Source organism: Typha latifolia, chromosome 14, assembly GCF_019914945.1.
Source record: "Typha latifolia isolate L0001 chromosome 14, TyphaL0001v2, whole genome shotgun sequence".
Taxonomy (NCBI): domain Eukaryota; kingdom Viridiplantae; phylum Streptophyta; class Magnoliopsida; order Poales; family Typhaceae; genus Typha; species Typha latifolia.
In genome coordinates, this window is record NC_133099.1 from 778310 (window position 1) to 798313 (window position 20004).

The 20004-nt window shown below is 37.5% G+C and overlaps 3 protein-coding genes across 4 annotated transcripts; 1 reads left to right on the forward strand and 2 right to left on the reverse strand.

The window, feature by feature from the left end:
• Positions 1 to 4991: 4991 nt before the first annotated feature.
• Positions 4992 to 7635, forward strand: LOC140801375 (probable protein S-acyltransferase 15). Of its 2 annotated transcripts, XM_073156454.1 has the most exons (7): positions 4992 to 5355; positions 6006 to 6101; positions 6189 to 6290; positions 6444 to 6512; positions 6834 to 6932; positions 7023 to 7118; positions 7222 to 7635. In XM_073156454.1, exons 1-7 carry the CDS (start codon positions 5098 to 5100, stop codon positions 7309 to 7311), a joined length of 810 nt encoding a protein of 269 aa, XP_073012555.1. In that variant the 5' UTR covers positions 4992 to 5097; the 3' UTR covers positions 7312 to 7635. The 2 variants fall into 2 exon arrangements, with proteins under 2 accessions (XP_073012555.1, XP_073012556.1); XM_073156455.1 differs by lacking the exon at positions 6444 to 6512.
• A 53-nt stretch (positions 7636 to 7688) lies between these two features.
• LOC140801374 (ruBisCO large subunit-binding protein subunit alpha-like) lies at positions 7689 to 11277 on the reverse strand. Its single transcript, XM_073156453.1, has 8 exons — positions 11053 to 11277; positions 10777 to 10951; positions 10582 to 10703; positions 10280 to 10487; positions 10040 to 10185; positions 9657 to 9963; positions 8335 to 8786; positions 7689 to 8226 (listed from the first exon to the last, which is right to left on the reverse strand). Exons 1-8 carry the CDS (start codon positions 11098 to 11100, stop codon positions 7936 to 7938), a joined length of 1749 nt encoding a protein of 582 aa, XP_073012554.1. The 5' UTR covers positions 11101 to 11277; the 3' UTR covers positions 7689 to 7935.
• A 578-nt stretch (positions 11278 to 11855) lies between these two features.
• LOC140801233 (OVARIAN TUMOR DOMAIN-containing deubiquitinating enzyme 12-like) lies at positions 11856 to 18528 on the reverse strand. Its single transcript, XM_073156244.1, has 12 exons — positions 18370 to 18528; positions 16707 to 16973; positions 16519 to 16614; positions 16260 to 16429; positions 15581 to 15654; positions 14345 to 14399; positions 13657 to 13731; positions 13463 to 13536; positions 13323 to 13371; positions 12629 to 12713; positions 12329 to 12385; positions 11856 to 12144 (listed from the first exon to the last, which is right to left on the reverse strand). Exons 2-12 carry the CDS (start codon positions 16843 to 16845, stop codon positions 12083 to 12085), a joined length of 936 nt encoding a protein of 311 aa, XP_073012345.1. The 5' UTR covers positions 16846 to 16973; positions 18370 to 18528; the 3' UTR covers positions 11856 to 12082.
• Between the last annotated feature and the right edge of the window lie 1476 nt (positions 18529 to 20004).

Below are 20004 nucleotides of genomic sequence, written 5' to 3' on the forward strand. Positions count from 1 at the left end.
ATAAACTAGTAGGAAAAGAATTATTGCATGTCCTTATTTTCTTTATTATTTTAATTATTATCAATAATTCAATATTTTACCAATATCCTTCATTATGTACCTGAACTCAATCTGGCAACGACCAGAGAGATTATACCAAATTAAAAGATAAAAAATGTTATCTTTTTCATATTTGATCTCTTAGTTCAAAATCTTCAGATAATCTAGTTATACTTATCATGCTTAGTAATGATAGAAGCAAAATATTTAATATAATCGAGTCAATTAGATAGTGCTCTGACGATTAAAATAGCTAATGTTGTATAAATATTTTTGAATTTGAATCCCAATGAAAATTTGACACAATTCAACAAAGATTGACATAAAACTATATAGAGGAAAAAAGGAACATCCAAGAGACTTAACAGTAGAATCAAATTAAAGGTTATCTTATCTTATGGAATCGTACTTTATTAATTAGTTATTTTATCTGATTCTCCACACACTAACATCCAAAAGAGTAGAGAATAGCAAGTGAACCTTCATCAGAACCCTATGTACTCCAAATCTCATACAATTATAAGCACATTTTTCAGTAGAAATATGCTGATCTTGAAAGAAAAACAACAACAATAATCAGATCAAAATAACAACTGAGCACATAAGCTGAACTCAATATATATATATATATATATATATATATATATATTATGAGAAACCTATATGGCATTTTTAAGCTTTCATTAGAATTTGTCAACTAAAATAACATTCTGAAACATGTACTTTTGAGAAGGAAGTAATAACAATCTGACCTTGTTGAGTAGGGCGGGCAACAAGTGAAAAACGATAAAGGCCCTTTCTTTTTCGCATATGTATATATATGTATACAACATATATAGTCGCTTATTTGTCGATGCAGCATCATCAAGATTCTCATCTGGTGCAGAAGAGGCCACCTAATTTATGTGAATCTTGGTGATGCTCCGCCGACAAATACCGACTGTTTGAATCTTATGCGTGATCATTGAAACCAAAGCAGTCAGTCTACTTGAAGAAAAGAAGAAGTGCTAATCTGAAACAAGGTCGAATAGAGAGAGAGAGAGAGAGAGGGAGAGGGAGAGAGAGCAAAAGTCTAGCTAGAGCCTCAAGAACAAGGCGGCAGTGCAGGCGACAAAGGGCGGTGAGAGCTGCCGGAGGTAGGAAAAATGGGAAAAAAAATTGGAGGCAAAGAGCAGGAGGAAACCATCTCTAGAGATTGAAATAGCATCCAAGAACAAGGTCAGAGAGCACCAGCAACAATGACTGCAGGATCCATTCCATGCACACATTTCTAACCAACAAGCACAAGTGCCTGCCGACGTGGATGGGACCCACAGAGGCAATACTGTATCTGAGATGATGCAGAAGGGCATCACCGCCCAAATCCCACAAATCGAAGAGAGTTTGAAAACTATCTCCTAAGATCTGTGTGTATGTCTCTGAATTGAAAGAGACCAAAGTTTACTACGAGTAAGAAGGCTTAGGATAGGAGATAGCATAAGAGAAGGATCGATCACTGCCTAAGAGTCTAAGACCTATCTAGGCTTCTATGTGTTGTTTGGTACGAGGAAGACTAGAGCTTGTAAGTGGTATATATAGCCACAAAAGCGGAGGCTACTGGTCTTGAATATTTCAGGGTGGACTAGTCTTGGATAGCTTTTCACATTGGATGCAGCTTAGCTGTTGTATGGTGGCATTGTACTATCTATGTTTATCTTAATTGTAGCCCTAAGCAGCCTTAATTTCTTATTTCAGGCTGCGTCCATGATGATTTAAAGAATTAATAATGGCATGCTAATTATGTAGATTGAGAACTTTTCTCCCTTAAAACGAGGGATTGCCTCCCACAAACCTCCTCTCCTACAGTGATAAACTCGAGCCAAATTTCGATGGTCATTAATATACTTATTTTATATTATTTTATTTCTGTCATATCAGATGTATATTTAAAAGTAGATTCTCAACACCCTTAATTGTAAGAATTTTCTACACTTCACTCGGCAAAATCTATGATTGACTATCATATCATAGTGCACTGGTTTTATCCGTTTCACGGATTTGATTTTGTGTGCCAGATTAGATGGTTTTCCTTTGATTCATATTTTAAAAAAAAAATTCTGTACTTCTCAATCCAATAAGCTGCTAGGGCTAATTATAAGACGAATCTTTATTACTAATTGTTTACGCGGCTGTTGGGTGTTTTCTCTTTTGAAACTTATCCTAATAGTTTAGGTTGGAAACTTGAGATTCCACTGCAAGCCTAGACTTAAAAGTACTGTTAGACTACAGTTTTGAATCAAAGGGCTTTAGATATATAGATTACTCTATCTACCAACTTGTGTAATAGATCCATGGCAAGCTTCTCTCTTGCTAATTTCCTTTTGACCGCTATTTTAGTAACCTTGGTACATTGCATGATATAATTGAAAATTATTTAAAGATTCTTCTACCTTTAACATCATCTAGTTCAAGATATTTCAGTCTGAGAGCTAACATGCTTTTCTTTACATCTCAGTAAAACCCCCTACGTTGATTCTTCTGAAACTAGCAGAAGATATATATATCAATGGATAGCATTTTTTCTTCTTCTTTATGTACTAATTGTTTTTAAGTCGTCTACATATTACTAACATTCCCTGATAAGATTACGAGGAAAACAGTTAAAGATTCTTTTTTTTTTTAAAAAAATTTTAATTTTTTTTTTACCTCAATCTAACCATGAAGAGCTAAAACGAGGTTTAGCCGACAAGATTCATGTGACTCTCTTGACCCAAGGGAAATATAAAAGCAACGGAAGTAAATCGAGGACATCTTTGATAAACAAATCAATGCCAACTTGCAAGTTGCTGAGAAGAAAATAAACAAAAGTTTCAGTACTATGGTCCTGCCTTTGTCAGATGTAGTTTATATGAATAATTAATCAAACTTAATAGCTGCTTCGTTTTCTTGCGGGCCTATTATATATTAGATTAGTCGTAATCATACAAGAATATTACAATTTCCATCAGAAGATAATCAAGCCTGCTAGATCCTCTAAGCATCAAATTCTATTCCTAATTAATCATTGATGTTGCTGTCAGTGAAAAGGCCCGGCCAATCGAGAGAAATCCTTGAGTTGATGATTAAGGAGAATCTATATCTCCTAAAGAAAAACTGATCAATTAATCCTTGAATGTAGTGTGTAATCTGAAGCCCATATATGCCAATGAACTATTATGACCCATATGAATCACAGAAGCAGTAGAGTTGTTTAAATCAAATGACAGCAAGGTGCATATCCATTTAAAACTTACTGAAGAAGACATATGATAACATGAATTAATTCCACTGATGCAGTCTCGTTCTATGCTATCAGAAGCTAGCTTTCTTTCAGTTAATTTCCAGCTCTTCTTCTGCAAGCTTCGCAAACTCCAACTGACATCGAATCGATAGATTCTTGGACGTTGGAAGCATCTTCTCAAGAATTAGACAGCCATTTAGCCACCTAATACTCGCATTTATTAGTCAGTTAATCACACAAACAGTTTGACGTGGCATGTGATTAGCAAAAAGGCAACAAACTCTTATTGACTGGATTCAACAAGCTACATGTGAAGCTTAATTAATCTAGCAGAGGGGTCACCATGCCTCTCTTGTGGGCTACAACCTAGTACCATTAATTACTACTCTTTCGTGGACTGTCCTCCACCACTCCCACCTTCTTCCTTAGATCTAAAGGATCTTCTTTCTCTTTTAGATCCTTGGACTACTTTTGTGTGGCTCCAACTAACTGTCCTTATGTTTGTTTCTAATTGTGATCTAGCTCTTGAAACAAAGTAGTCATTATTGTTGAAATATATCATATTTTATTGGTATTTTATCATTCCACCGTTTGAATTAAGTTAAAGCAACTAACCGATTAGAGAATTCTAACTTTTAACAAACATCAAAGTGTTTTTTAAGGCAATAATTAAAAAAAAAACACATGGTCGAATAATAAATATTGTATTGTATATAAAGTGTTAATGATAATAAAGACAACACATTGGAGTATTTTTTTAAATAAATTTTCCTTAGTTTCAGTTTACCTACCTAATGATATGACCAATCTATCGTCTATGCCAGTTCGATTACGTCGTCTTGTGAATTTACCACTACATACATACATACATCATAATTCACAGTATATATATATATATTGATTAAATGATTCATAGTAAGTGTTGCACGTTATGATGTTAATTGTATATGGATGGTGTTTAATTTGCATGTGGAAACATCTGCCAACCACATGGGCAACGCTAATTAATTATGTTTAAATCCTTAAATTTTTTATTATTAAGGAGGATTAGACTATTAGTGAGTCTTAGCGTGAGTTAATTACATATTAATTGCATGTCCTTAGAAGATGTATTAAACAAAGAAATCGGCCCAATTAGCCACTATCAAAGTCTCAACTTTGAAGCCCAAGCCTGATCCATTGATAATTAGAGGCCCAAATTTTGTTTCAAGCCCAATTCCTATTACCCTAACTTATACTTATATTTAACAACATTAATAATAATAATAATAATAATAATAATAAGACTAAAGACCCTAAACCATTGACTATTTTTACATATACCCCTTCATTTTTTTTAAGTACGCATTAATCTCCTAATTATCTCTCATCCCTTTGATTATGTTATTTTATTCTCAATTTTATTATTCTTTTTTTAAATAAGAACATAATATTATTTATGATTTAAAACTAATCTCGTGACATTTTTAATGAATAACTAACGAAAGAAGTATTTGAATTTTTTATTTATAATTATAAGAGTGTGTCCTGAAAAATAAATAAGAAGATAGATGTGAAAATATATAATAATTCAGGAGATAATAATCGCTTTAAATAACTACATATATTTAAGTTCGAGTTCGAGTTCGAGTTCGAGTACGAGTCCGGGTCACCTGCAACCCAAGCCCTACTCGATTCAATTATGGAATGACCCGAGTAATTTTATTCGGTTTAATCCTGGAATAGTCGAGAAATCGTATTCGATCCAGTTCGGCGAGCCTCGCCGTCTTTTTCTCCTCGATCTCCGAATTCCACCGGAGATGAGGAAGAAGAAGGGCGGATTCCTCTCCTTGCCGGTTCTCGCCGTGATTTTGATGATGGGTTTTGTTTATTACGCGACGGTGTTCGTCGTCTTGGGGGATTGGTTAGGGCTCGGATCGTCCCCTGGATTGGTCAACGCCGTAATATTTAGCTGGTTTGCGTTCATGTGCTTCGTTTCGTTCTTCGTCGCCGCATTCACCGACCCCGGCGGGATCCCTTCGTCGTTTGCCCCCGAAATGGAGGATCCCCAAAGAGAGGTAATTTACAAAACTGTTGTTTCCGATGAAATTGTTGCTTGATATGGTCCATTATGATGATTTTTAGTACGAAAACTGATCATAATTTTTCAGTGGAACTATATGGAGATTATATTCCGCAATTCTCTAGAGGAGGATCTATAAGTTTATACCAAAAGATCCTTGCAGAATGTTCGGCTGAATTGGTTATATTGTTTTGTTTGAAATTGAAATAAGATGGAAAAGGGGAAAAAAAAAGAATAATCTGGTTCTAAATCGAAGAACTGGGGCTGAAAAGCCTAAACTAATGCGGTTAATTTGAGAAAATTGTTTACATACCATGGATAGATTGCAATAAGTTACTTTGAGTTGGAAGGACTTATTTCAAGTACATAGTTTAAGTGTCATGTATAGTCTTGAAGGCAGCTCTGCCAACCAGGAGCTTCAGCTTTGTGATATAAAATTCTTCCATTAGTATGTTTTGTTTACTAAACATATCAAGAACTTTTACAATTTACTAAGCATATTTAGTCAGGAAAAATAAAGATCATATGTCTCTTCTTTGTTAACTAGGATAATGCCATTGAGCAATAGATGTTGTAGAAATGAAGCACACTGTACTGTACTTGCTAAGTGTTCATATGCTGTCCTAAAATTCATTTGATTTCCAGCATGGTGTAAATTCAAGATATTGTGGCAAGTGCCGTTTGTATAAACCTCCTCGATCACACCACTGTCGAGTTTGCAAAAGGTGTGTGTTAAAAATGGTAGGTACATCATGTTTTTCCTTTAGCCCTGTGCTTTCATCCATCTCTATATTCAGCTTTACTTTGTGAATGTAACATTTGTTGCAGGATCATCATTGTGTGTGGATCAGCAATTGTGTGGGATATGGAAATTATAAGCCCTTCATCATTTTTGTCTTTCATGCAGCGATAGCATCCATATATTCTATGGTTTGTACATTTCTGTAAATGCAATATGATATTCTTGCTGTGACACTTATACCCATCCTTGTGTAATTTTCATTATTCTCTTGAATACCTAACAAAATATGAAAATAGTAACGATAATGGGTTAGATTTTGTCTGATCTTTTTAATTTTTCAGGTGATATTTACATGTGACATCTTTCAAAAGGATCATCATTTTGATGGAATGTCACCAAAACTCTTTTATGTGAGTAGATTACATCATGATTTGCCATAATAAATGAAATTGATTGTACTGGACTCGGAATTTGTTTTTCTTCTTGGTCTTTATACTGATTATTAAGCCATCCTTCGAGTTATTTTTCGTACTTCCTGAGAAGCTTTAGTTTCCACTATGATTTTACAGTTGGTCTCAGCATATGTCCATGTGGAAACTGAAATTATGCAAGCATCTTATCTTTAGCAGAGATTAATGATTGGATGCTGCATATTCTGCTCTACTAATTTCTTCGTGTGAGAAATGTACTCTACTGATTGGAATACAGTTAAAGTCAACTTTTCTTTGCAGATTTCGTTTGGCTCTATCATGGTGTTTTTAAGCTTGACTTTAGGCTCTCTACTATGTTGGCACCTTTATCTCTTAGCCCATAACTTGACAACCATAGAGGTCGGGTACCTAATCTCAACTTCTTTGTTTCATTTTTAATCTTATCTCGACTATCTTTCATGCTGTAATTATGTGTTCTTCTCCCATCAGTATCGAGAGGCTGTTAGAGCAAAATGGCTTGCAAAGAAAACTGGTCAGAATTACCGGCATCCTTTTGATCTTGGTGTATATAACAATCTTGCCCTGGTAATAAATCTATGTTTTGGTGTTCTGTTAGTTCATGCATCTGGTTCACGTTTTGTATGAATGCAGCTGCACTGATATTATATACTCTCCTTGTGATGAACAGATTCTGGGTCCAAATATGTTGAAATGGCTTTGTCCTATAGCCATGAGCCATTTGAGAGATGGGACTCAATTCCCAATTTCGAATGATTGAGAGCAGCCACTTCATGCATTTGTGCATTGGAAAATTCATGGTAGCTCAACACACACACGGTAGTTCAACTTCATCATTGATTGGCACGTCGGAACGTTATTCTGGGTTTGATGAACGAGGATCTACTCAGTCCTTCCTGCCGTTACTTCTTATTCGTTTTGTGTAAATCCATAAATGCCATCCTTTCCTGTATATCTTTTGGAAAATTTTCAGTTTCACAAGTTACATGCGGAACCATATAGAATAATATACTGATATATTATTTGTTAATTGTTATGTATTTAATCAAAGTCGTCAATACAATCACTTCACTTATAGTTGTAAGTTTGCATATTTGTTGCACTTCAACTGAATGCACTTTAAAATATAATATTGAATTATGAGGACGACTGGAATTAGATTCTTTTGAATTACTCGAGCAATTCTGACTTTAACAAGCATCAGTACCAATTTCAAGTTCAGAAGAAAGGCTTCACTTAACTGATCCAAACGGAAACAGAGAATAATCTCGCGGTTATACTAATTGCTCCCTAATTACATGCCTAATACTTTAGAGGAACTACTGCAGTTCTTTCAGGGTATTCTTAAATCAAACTCCAGGGGGTCAAATGGACCTCTACCTGCTTAAATAGCTAGACCTTGAGGTGTACCACCGGAAGCCTTTGCCTTTGGCTTTGTCTTTTCCACCACAATGGCTTGAGTAGTTAGGACCATTCCAGCCACTGATGCAGCATTTTGCAAAGCACATCTTGTAACCTTTGCTGGATCGATGACTCCAGCTTCTACTAGATTTTCATACTCGTCAGACATCGCATTGTATCCGCTCTCCCAGACACTGTCAATGATCTTCTCTACTGCCACTTCTCCCTCCACTCCAGCATTGTGAGCTATCAATGCCGCAGGTGCCACCAATGCCTGTGCAGTTTCCATCGGTTCATCAAAACCATTAAACATCAGAAAGAAAGCTGACTTTGAGCAGGATATGTGATATTTAGAATCATTTATAAGAGTAAAGAATCTCACCTTCTGAATGATGTCTGCACCCAACCGCTCGTCTGAGTCTTCTATCTTCTCCTTGATGGCAGGAACACAGGTGGAGAGGTGAACATAAGCGGCGCCTCCTCCAGGTACAATACCTTCCTCTATGGCAGCAAAAGTAGCATTCTTAGCATCCTCAATCCGAAGCTTGCGGTCCTCAAGCTCTGTCTCTGTTGCAGCGCCAACCTTTATAACTGCTACACCACCAGATAGTTTAGCAATCCTCTCGGCTAGTTTCTCAGAATCATAGACGGACTCTGTCTCTGCAAGCTCCTTCTTAATCTGGGCAATTCTGGCCTGGATCTCATCTTTGGTTGCTGCGTCTGCTATGATGGTCGTAGAGTTCTGAGAAATAGTGACTTTTCTTGCTATCCCAAGCTGCTCTACAGATATATCCTCTACCAACAAGCTTAGATCTTTGGCAAGTAACTCAGCTCCTAAGTAGACATAGATGAACTGTTAAGCACTCAACAATAAAAAGAAGATGAAATAAAAGCTTAGGAGGATGAGGATAAGCGAGCTGATAAGCAAGAACTAATCTCATAAATCTTATACTAAACACAACATACAACTAAAGAAAGTCCACAGGAGAAATGGTGCACAAAAGTTATTATCCACTTCATCATACGTGATAGAAGTTCTCCTCAAGAATGAATGAATAAATAAGTGAATTCCAGAACCCAATCAGGAAAATAGAAGGTCACAATTAGTGTTTGTCCTAAATGACAAGTATTCTCCCATATGAACACACAAATAGAGAGGAGAAGGCCTGTGCAAAAAGCTGGTCCCAGAATTCCTCACAACTAATTATTAGCAACAGAAAAAGATAGTAGGATTCAGTAAATGAGTAAAACATGGCAAAGACAAAGAAAGATAAAAATTGCATTGCACAATGCATCTAGGATCAATTTTAGAAATAGCATCCAACTCCTCTCAAAAAACTGCCTCCAATATTACAGAAAGAACATCTAATTCACTTTTGTGACCTTTATCATTGTCAGTTACTGAGACAATTGAAATTGCATCAATCAATCATGTGCCAAGTGGTTATATTCCAATGAATCATATTACTAGCCTAAGCTACAACAAAACTAAATCATTATCCATAGATAGCCTGCAACAACCAAATCTTTAGTCTCAGCTATTCTGTGTCATCCATAGGTAGCCTAAGCATAGTAAACTTAATTCCATTGTAATGGATCTGAAGTTCTGGACTTTAACGTGATGAAGAAAGATCTAATAATCATGAGCTATGTGTTTGCACCACAAAAAGATACAGTTCCAAGAATACACAAAATGAGACATACCTGTCAGAATGGCAATGTCCTGAAGGAGCGCCTTCCGTCTTTCACCAAAGCCAGGTGCTTTGATAGCAGCGACATTCAAGATGCCACGTAACTTGTTCACAACAAGTGTTGCCAAAGCCTCACCAGTTACATCCTCGGCAATAATGAGGAGGGGCGCTCTCAACTGCGTAGCCTTCTCCAATAGAGGAATAATTTCTTTAATAGTAGAAATCTTCTGATCTGTCACCAACACTCTGGCGTTTTCAAATTCCACAATCAACTTCTCAAGGTTCGTGACAAATTGCGGGGAGATATAACCCCTATCAATCTGCAAAAAATTTGTTTCACCCATGAGAATCACCAGAGAATAAAGACAGCCTTGAATACAGCAGCAAGAAGCAGACCTCCATGCCTTCTTCAACATCAACGGTTGTTTCAAATGACGAGGAAGACTCAATCGAGAGAACACCATCAGGGCCAACTTTATCAATAGCATCAGCGATCATCTCACCGACAGTTTCATCATTACCAGCTGAAATGGTTGCAATAGCTGAAACAAGAAAGAAAAATGTCAACTTGTGTCCTTTTCTTTAGTCGAAAGATACCATGCAATGAATTATATCTACAACAACCAAAAATGATACCTTTGATATCTCCTCTACCCTTAACAGGCCGGGCTTTCTTTTCGAGTTCATCAACTAAACCCTGCACAGTCTTATCAATACCCTTCTTGATGGAAACAGGATTCGCACCAGAAGTAACACTTAACAAACCCAACTTAATAATTTCACGAGCAAGAACACACGCAGTAGTAGTCCCGTCTCCAGCTGAGTCATTAGTTTTGCTAGCAACCTTTCAAAACAAACGATTTACTCCTCTATTCCATACTATTTACCATAAGAAAGGGAGGAAAAAAAAAGAAGCATCATTACACAAAATTCCCTACCTCCCTTATCAAGGCAGCACCGGCATTCTCCATCGGATCGGCCAGCTCGATAGCACGAGCGATCGTGACACCATCGTTAACCACCTTAGGGTTCCCATACTCATCCAACACAACATTCCTACCTTTGAATGATTATAAAAACATTTTTAGAACAAAATAAGCTACAGTTTCTTGGTTTATGACAAAATTTCGCACCTCTCGGGCCGAGTGTGACGCCGACGGCGTCGGCGAGCTTCTCGACTCCGGATTGGAGAGCGGATCTGGATTTCTGGTCGAAGGCGATCTCCTTTGCCTTGGCGCGAACCGACAGCTGCCGGTAGCTGGATCCTCCCGATCTCTGCCCCAACCCGAAGCGCCTCCTTAGGTTAGACTGTTAAATGCATCAAAGACCAGCAAATGGATCAGAGTAACCGCAAAGGGGAGAGAGAGAGAGAGAGAGAGAGAGAGAGAGAGAGAGAGAGAGAGAGAGACCTGACGAGGGGAGAGAAGAGAAGCGGAGGAGATAGCATGCGATGCCATTCGAGCAAAAGAATTGAGAGAGAGATTCCGATGCGATTGTGGAATTGATTCAAGGAAAAGGTGGTGGTCAGTAGCAGCAGGAGTACTGCGGCTGGCGGAGACGAAGAGGAGGAGCTTCTAGAAGATTCGTAGCTCTCGATGCTTCGGTAGTGTGGGAGAAGGCGGGTTTTAGGGTTCGGCGTACGTTAACTAACATGCGCTAACATGTTAGCCCAGAGATTGTTGGGTCCAGCCCGCTCATGTTCTCATCTAAAATTTTCGGCCTAACAAAATGTAGCCCAGGAGTAAAAAGACCTGGATCAGTTACTTTCCCGTCTGTATATTTTTCAGGCCAACCTTTTGTCATTTGCCGCTAGATAGAATAAAGTTCTAGTTGGGGCCTATATAATAAAAGGCCCAGTAATTAGGGTCAATTAAGAGCAACAAGATCCATTAGCCGATTACATATGTGGATCCAACCGGTTTGTTTTAAACCCGGTCCAATTGGACAAGATCATAGCCACATCCGAAGTCTCTAAAACCAATTTGGACCGTCCACACTCGAACGCTTTCTTTTGCCGCCAATGCTAAAACTGTGAAAGCAAATGCAAGGACATTGGTAGATAGTTGGCAAAGAGTGGAAGAGTACGATACGGACAGAAGAAAGGATAAAGCTAGTTGAGCCAAACCCAATTCTAGTCAAACATAACTATAGTACAAATGGGTCAGCTGTATAGTTGAACTTTCGGGCTCTGATACACGTTTAAATCCTGATATTAGAAAAGGCACAGGCCACGCCAATACCAAATATATTGCCATCTTCATGCATTTGCAGATATAATATCACCAAAACAACATTCATGGAAACAACAAATAAATGTCAAAGGCCGCGTGCCATAAGGCATGAACAAGCTTTATGCAGAACAAAATGGACAACAGAGGGCATATGCCTCACTCAGCAAATCAGACAAGCAAAGGCTGTTGTTATGGTTCTGTTGATCCTTTAGCGCTTATTTCCAAAGTGCCACCACCTCTTCTTTTTCTTTCTTTGAGAGGTCGGCAAATCTGCGAATAATGTAGCCAAGAGCATGCTTTAGACAACCAGACATTAAGTATATTGTTTCTCAACATTAGCTAGTCTGAATCACTTTATCTACTAATCATATATCATGAACCACACTGTTCAGCTTTCTACAATTCAACCAGTAACACTTTTCAGTTTGAACATATGATTGAGTTCTTTACTCACCCCCTTCGGGATATATTGAGTTGTAGTGTACCTCTGCCCAGAAGCTCAAGAATATGACTGCAAAATAGAAACTTATTTTAGAACTAGATGATTGTGCAGAGAAATGGAAATGAATAGGGGTAATTATGCTTTCAGACTATGCAGCATATATTACAAAAAGGAAGTGCACACATCAAAGTGTTACAAATTTCAGATTTCACATAAGGAGATCCTGCCTATGTAAATGTTATGGGATGCTATTGTTTAGCTAGTTCTGCCTCAAATACAATATACAGCTGAAACCAACCATTTGGAGCGTACCTCGCTTAGACTTCTGAATGTTTGGCAGGATTTCGATGTAACAAGTATCTTTGAATGATGTTATAACAAAAATTTTGACACCATACTGCAGAAGATCAATAAGATGAAAGATTATTCAAGGGTCCCAGTATATATGCACATTAGTTACATGGGGGAAAACACATGTTACCAATTACTGAAAGTTGTGCAATAGGAGGAAAAAAGTATTCATTGAACAGAACAACTTGATAGTGCAGTAGAGGTAATAAAAATGCAAATATGTGATTAGATATACTGATTGGGCTTAAACTTAAACAAGGGTGCTATCAGGAAAGTTTCAAGGAAATGCAGGACTAGAGTTGAAAGAACAACAAGGCAGGGTACCAACAGTTAATGTTGGGTGCCAAACGACAATTACTAATGCACACTATTAAGATTGAAGTATCTTGTCCAAAATAGAAGGTCCTGGAAATAAGAGGATGAAGCCATAAATCTCCTGCAACCCAAAAGTATCTTTTTCTACCTGTACCTATTAAATTAGATAAGTCTCACAATCAAGTCATGCCTGAACTACGACAAGCTTCAGGACTATGGCAGCAGGGAAAGGTTTCCTGACTTCCTCCTTAAAGTAAACAAGATTTAATTGTAAAGAATATGGTTGCATTAAGGAATATGAAAGGGGAATACTAGGCTTAAGACAGAGTAGAAAGCATACCGAGTCTGCAGCTGCCTGTAAGGTTACATGATCACCCCACTCGCCACTTCTGCTTTACATGAATGCAACTAATATATTACGAAAACATATTTCCAAACAGCACCAGAATCATACAAGTATTTCACAGAAAAAGAGCGTACTGTGAGAGCTTTTTCAAATAGTCACCATATGCCATGGGAACATATCCTTCGTAGATCTCGGGATGAGACTCAAGCTGGAAGGAGAGGGTATGTTAGAGTTAAGCATGACAAATTCAGACTCACAATAAAGTAGAAAAAGTAATAATGGAAAATGTGCATAAGAATAGTAACAGTACTGACTCTGAAGAACTGACCTGATTAATTACTTGCTGCCTGACAAATTTGTGATGTTCAGGACTACGGTAGAATTGATCAGATAGTGCTCGAAACTGCATAATTTAAGGATATGAGAAGTCATGTTAGTTGAGAGACCAAAAAGAAAACAGAAGAAGTTTCAGAAAAAAAAAACTTCATTTCAGAAAATGGAAAGCCAGAAAATACATACTGTTGTTATGGCTTAAAAGTTCAAGATTGTGTAGATATATCAAAAGGAAAGAAAAGACCATTGACTATTGAGATAGTACTTCAGCAGGTTATCATTAATAGAAGAAATAGATAGGAAGATTGAATAGTACCCTTGCTGGAAATATAATTTCTCAAAGACCATTGTCTAATAAACCATGGAGTAAACTTGAATTTGCTTGCATACTAAATGAGACAAGCTAAGCAGAACTATTTCAGTATACTTCAAGACCTAGAACGGTTTTTGACTAATGAAAGTGAAGAAAAAGAAGAAAAGAGCTCATAAAAGCATGTATTATATCGTTGTATTAATATACATCCAAAACTGTTCCTTTGTAATCTATAATTTGAAAAGTGCAATTATTATCAGACCAAGCATGCATAAATTTATCCATGACCATTTAATTTGTTTCCAGGCTTTAATAATTGTTCTCTATGATACACATATAATAACTAAAAGGAAATGATCATGCAACTAACCTGACAGTTCCCATCTCCCTGGACCTTAAGCTCAACTAGATCATACAATCGTAACCTACAGAAGTAGTATATAACATCAGAAAATAATATCCAGAAAGGATATACAGAGATTGAGTCATTAAATGATGGTCATAACAACATCCGCAATCTTCATCCTAGATATATGAGGTAAACTAGATAAAACCTTACAACTCAATTTCTCATGTAAAGGGCTGAGGGCAATATCACTTTCTAGCTGCACTGAAGTGCCAATGAATATATAATATAAATATTAGGTAGAACAATATAATAATCCATCACCAGTATTAATTACTCAGGAAAAGCTTTGTTCCCTTATGAACCAATCAAATAGTAGATCTTCCTAAAACTGTAACTGTGGTGAATAGAGTTAATGCTTGCCAAGGTCATCTCTCTCATGAGTGAATCCACAGAGAAGCATTAGAAAATTGGCGTGTTATACCTGGATCTTGAAAGAACTCTTAACCCGAGGAAATTTTTCTGAAAACCAAAATTTCTGACAAAACTTAGTCCATGACTGGTTAGATCATAGTCAGACAAGACAGGCACAAAAGGCCCTGATCGAGGATTGTTTGGGCTTTTCATTTAGTTCTGTATTGATCTATTGCTAATCGCTCAATATAAAGAGTCATGACAACTACAACTCAATAATTTTATATATTGCTCCACATTACCTTTAGATGCCAGAAGTTATAAACTTTTCTGGTCGATTTTTTCGAGTAAAAGGAAAGGCTGAATATTGTATCCATTGTAAAATCTTATGATAATCATCAATGGATCAACAGATGAAAGCATCTAGCTCTTATTCTTCAACTAGAATTGAAGACCTAAAACATCAACTTGAAGATTAACTCTGACTTATGACATACATGTCATTACATGAAAGATTCCAAGAATTTCACTTCGAATTCTGGACCATGTTTGCCAAAATCATCTTTGCCAGAATTTGAACTCCTTTATAGGAATCCAACCTTTGTCTTCATGAAAAACAGAACTCTGCATGTCCACCACCAAGCAATGACATAAGTCTCCCTCAACTTACCGTTTTCCTAAATATTCTAGGGCCAACTAAATCCAAAAGTTAAGAAATTGTAGAAACTGTGAAGCTAAAGGCCAAGCTTCCTATAACAGTAGAGTATGACTATAAAATATTTATTTCTAGTTAAGGAGATTGTTATGGAATTACTTTTAAACTGTTCATGTCATGAGAAGTCATACCTGTCTATCAGCCTTTGATGATCTGAAGTGGCTTCATCAACAGAAGGAATTTCTCCATTGATCCTAGGAACATGCTGCACAAAAGAAGCATTTAGTGTTTTGCAGAAAATATGCAAATTCAATAGTAAAGTTTTATCAGAAGTGAATAAAATATATAAAAGTGGGATGGATACTGCAGGTTGAAGGATATGTACAACTGATATTTTATATGATCAGAAGTGAAATATTACCACCATAGGACCACAGAGTAGTTAACACGGTAACAGGATATCTAGAACCTGGAAGTACACGATCCATATTTTAGAACAAAAGTCTACAAGGTGCATAAAGTATCAGCATGTGCGTAGATGCTGCAGTACTAGAAATTATTCTGTAACAAATTATAGTGATTACAGTTCAGCTATAGTAATTGGAAAAAAGAAGAAGAAGATTAATCATTCTAAAATGTCATATCACAATTGAGAAATCAAAGATTATATTATCCAGATGGTCACATGACATGAAGAAAAGAAAGTACAGAAGTTGTTCTCTGTCCTCAGGGAGCATTATAAGGACTGTGGACAGATAAATGATAGCTTTCATGAGCATACAGACCAAATTTGCACCTTTCACATTTCTCTATGCAATTAATAGTTGGGAAAGACATTCTTAAAAAATCCATGCTATATCTAATACTTACGGGAATCGGAACCATCTGATTCAACCTTTTTCCCACTTCACCATCAATTTCAGAAAAATCATCTGCAAGCTCTAATGACCATTCCTCTCCTTCGAATGAATTTTCACCAGGACTTGAACATGAACTGGAGGGTTCCATATCATCTGCCTCTTCATCACCACCTTCAATTCCTAAATATAGGTTCGTATTACAAAAACAATTAGAGTCCAAGAGGAGATAACTATATACTATGATAGGCAAACTCTTAGTATCTGAGTACCTGAACTATAGTTCCTCATAGATGGGCCAAACCAATCATTTGCAATTCTGGACACGCGCATATGTTCTTCATCGGCTTGTGAAGACCCAGATACTTCTGCAACAGCAAGTTGCAGAAAAATCTTCTTGAGTAGCATGTGCAATAATTGCATTATTCTCAATAAGACAATAGTCTCATAGCAAAATTACCTTCTCTAGCATAACTGCTATCATAGTAATTTGTATCATTTTGAATAGTTCCTCCACAGTAAGCAAAGTTTGAAAATGGGTCTGGAAAAGGGTCAAATGTCCACTGAAGAACATCTTGATCTTGCTCGTACATAATCATGAGCTGCAGTTACTCTCTTCCAGGATAATTTTGTGCAGCAAAGACTAGATAGTAACCCTGACAAACTTTTTTATATTCTTGATCAAGTTTACTTTTCAGTCACCATCTGGTGTAGTCAGAATCATTCCCTGACATAAATGAAATTTAGCTTCAAAATATGGGAAAATGCAATCCATGAATTTCCACCGTAAGAGGAAAGTCATACTGAGTTACATACATGTGACTAGGATGATAATAAAAAAATGAATCAATAGATTACTCGAAACCCTATGATTCATTGATCTCCCTAAAAGTCACTATTAAATCATTAAATAACATTTTTATGAGCTGATATTTCTTACACCATCTACCAATATAGTTTATAAGAATAAAATAGATAGACCCAAGATCTTAAATCAGGGATTCATCTACAAAGCCTTCCTATATATTTGAAAAGTAGATGACCAATCAAGTTAACAAAACAAGGTAATACACGCATAATGTTCATAGTCATGAGGCAGCACTCTGGTGCTAAGAGTCCCAGTGCCAACTATGGGTTAAATTGATAAAAGACATCAATTAAAAGACCATGGTGAGAAGTGTGTAATTGCTAAATCAGAAGAGGGGAGTGGGCTTCCTTACGAGCTGCATAGATTGTTCTGACTCAACAATTTGTTACTATGTAAGATCCCATAAAACAAAGCATGCCTCTTGAATACTCTCCCCCGAGAAAAACGTTGGCCTAAGTAACGATGGTTGCGTCCATAGTTAAAAGGACAGTACGTACCAAAAAGATGCTGGATGATGAGCCCGATGCTTTCCAAAGAAAACCTAGGGATATTAATTGCTTAACTGGTAAGCCTAGCAGGAAAAGGTAACTAAACTGATCCACTTTTCGCCTTTTTTGCAAAAGAAGCATCAAGAATTAGCTTAAACATGATCCACTGGTCCTCTATACATTTCCTAAGCATTTCCTCTCAAATTTTGCATCTGCAACTGAATCTGTTCAAGATGCATGTCACCATGTCGATGTTTGAACACCACTATGACTAATTTCAACTATGAAATGATATAGCTCTACGAAAACAAGCATCGTGATACAACCGGATAGCATTTCAGATCATCCGAACTCTCCAAATTCTCCAGATCTAGTTAGAGGCTCATCTATCGGGAGGAATCAAAACAAGCTACATTCCACAAAGTTCAAATCTACCATCACATCAGACAACGATCGCATCAGAACTAATAACTAATCTAGAAGTGAAGCACAGCTACAATTCGAACTCCATAACTGCATCCAGACAAGAAAACATCACAGAAAACAAATCTTCTAGGGGGGGAAGAAAGAAGCAAAACTAAATGTAAAGCTACTCCAAGATCGAATTATAAATTTAAAAAAAAAATCACAATAAGCGATATTAGACAAAGATCGGTCAATAAAAAACCACTAATGATCCATCGAGATCCAGCATTATTACATCAATCCCGCCATTCGAGAATGAACCAAATTACAGCACTACGATGGCCAAATTCCGTTGAACTTACTTCAGATCGAAGCAAAGCTAGAGGAGAATCTCTATCGAGAGAGAGAGAGAGAGAGAAGAAATAACAAAGCGGCTCCGAGACGCCACAGAGGAATGAATTGAGCTCGCTCGCAAAGTGAGAGCCAAGAAATAACCGCGACTCAAGAGAAAGAGATAGAAACAAATAGTTATAGAGAGAGAGAGAGAGAGAGAGAGAGAGAGAGAGAGAGAGAGAGGAATCTTTGCGGACGTCACGGGCTAAATAAGACCTGAGCAAAACCGTAGCGGCGCAGACCCCCACCCCCCCTCTCTGGGCTTTGGCTTTTCGCATCTAAGCCCTTAAAAGTTAGCTTGAGGGGTATTTTCCCAATTAAGGCATTTTAAGGGGTATAACTGTATAAGGGCTCCTGCTTTTATTCTCCTCTTTGCCTCGGAACGGGTCCATCGGTTAGCGGGCCGTACCCGATCACCGCCGTCGAGGGCGATGGATGCGTGTACGGTGGAGATGCTCTGGTGCGCGCTCCAAACTGGGAGTGGTGGTGGAGGAGAGCCCGCTCCACGACGCGGCTCCTCTGTTTGTTTATATCACGGGAGGGGCCGGAGGGAATCTCCACCCTCTGCTACGCATCTGACGGTCGTCAGTCGTGGGGCCCGATGTCTTTTGGCCTCTTTTGCCCCAAAACCAGGAGGACCATTCTGGACCGTCTGATCCCTTCTTTCACGGCCCCGATCTCGCGCACCAGAGAAGGTGGAAACGGGAAATTTGCAGACAGCACCTTACATTAAAAATTTATTAATAGTTTGGGAGCGTATGTGAAATTATGCAACGAAAATAACGTCGGCATGGTGTGAATTGACTGCATTTGTTGTTGTTTTTTTCTTTCTTCTGGTGAAGCACTTAATTTTGGTCTGCAGCAGGAAATAGTTGGGTGGGTGGGAGGCATCAAATATGGGTCGTCGTGAGGTCAGACGTGGTCAAATACGGCACGAGCCCGAGCAGTACTGTCTATTTTGGACCATTCTTAGTCGGTACTTTGGCAAAAATTTCCCAGCAACTATTGATTAGTACGAAATTTATTACTTGTAATCTCCTAAATCGAAAAAATAATTTTAGTTCAAATAGAAAAGCATAGGGAACTTTGAAGGGCCAACCTCTAAGGGGGATTGTGATGAGAACACTGCCCACTTTTCTTTATAGTAAGAACTCCACCAATGGCCAACTTTCGGTTCCTTTACACAGTGCTATCTCTTTCTGTGGATGAGATGCATTAGCCTAAAGCATAAAAGTTAGCCTCACATTTTATGTACCTTCTTCCATCCACACATATCCTAGGCCTAATGCTGATAACATTTCTTCACAAAGATCACTAAATCTGATGGAAATTATTTGTAGATCTCTAACATTAGCATAAAGAAATAGGTGAGAGGCAAAGGCCCACTTTAAAGGAGAGAATCTTGGTTGGCATGTGGTATTTCCAGAGGAATATTTCCAGTGGCTGTCGCTATTGTAACATTGGCCATCTGAAGACAAAGTTGATAGGAAAAATTATTTGGCTCTTCTGTGTCCTCTCCATCACTCACGCAGGCTAATGTCTGGATCACAAATTTCATGTTAAACTCCTTGTGCTTTTACTTGTTTCTTGACAGGCTTCTGCTT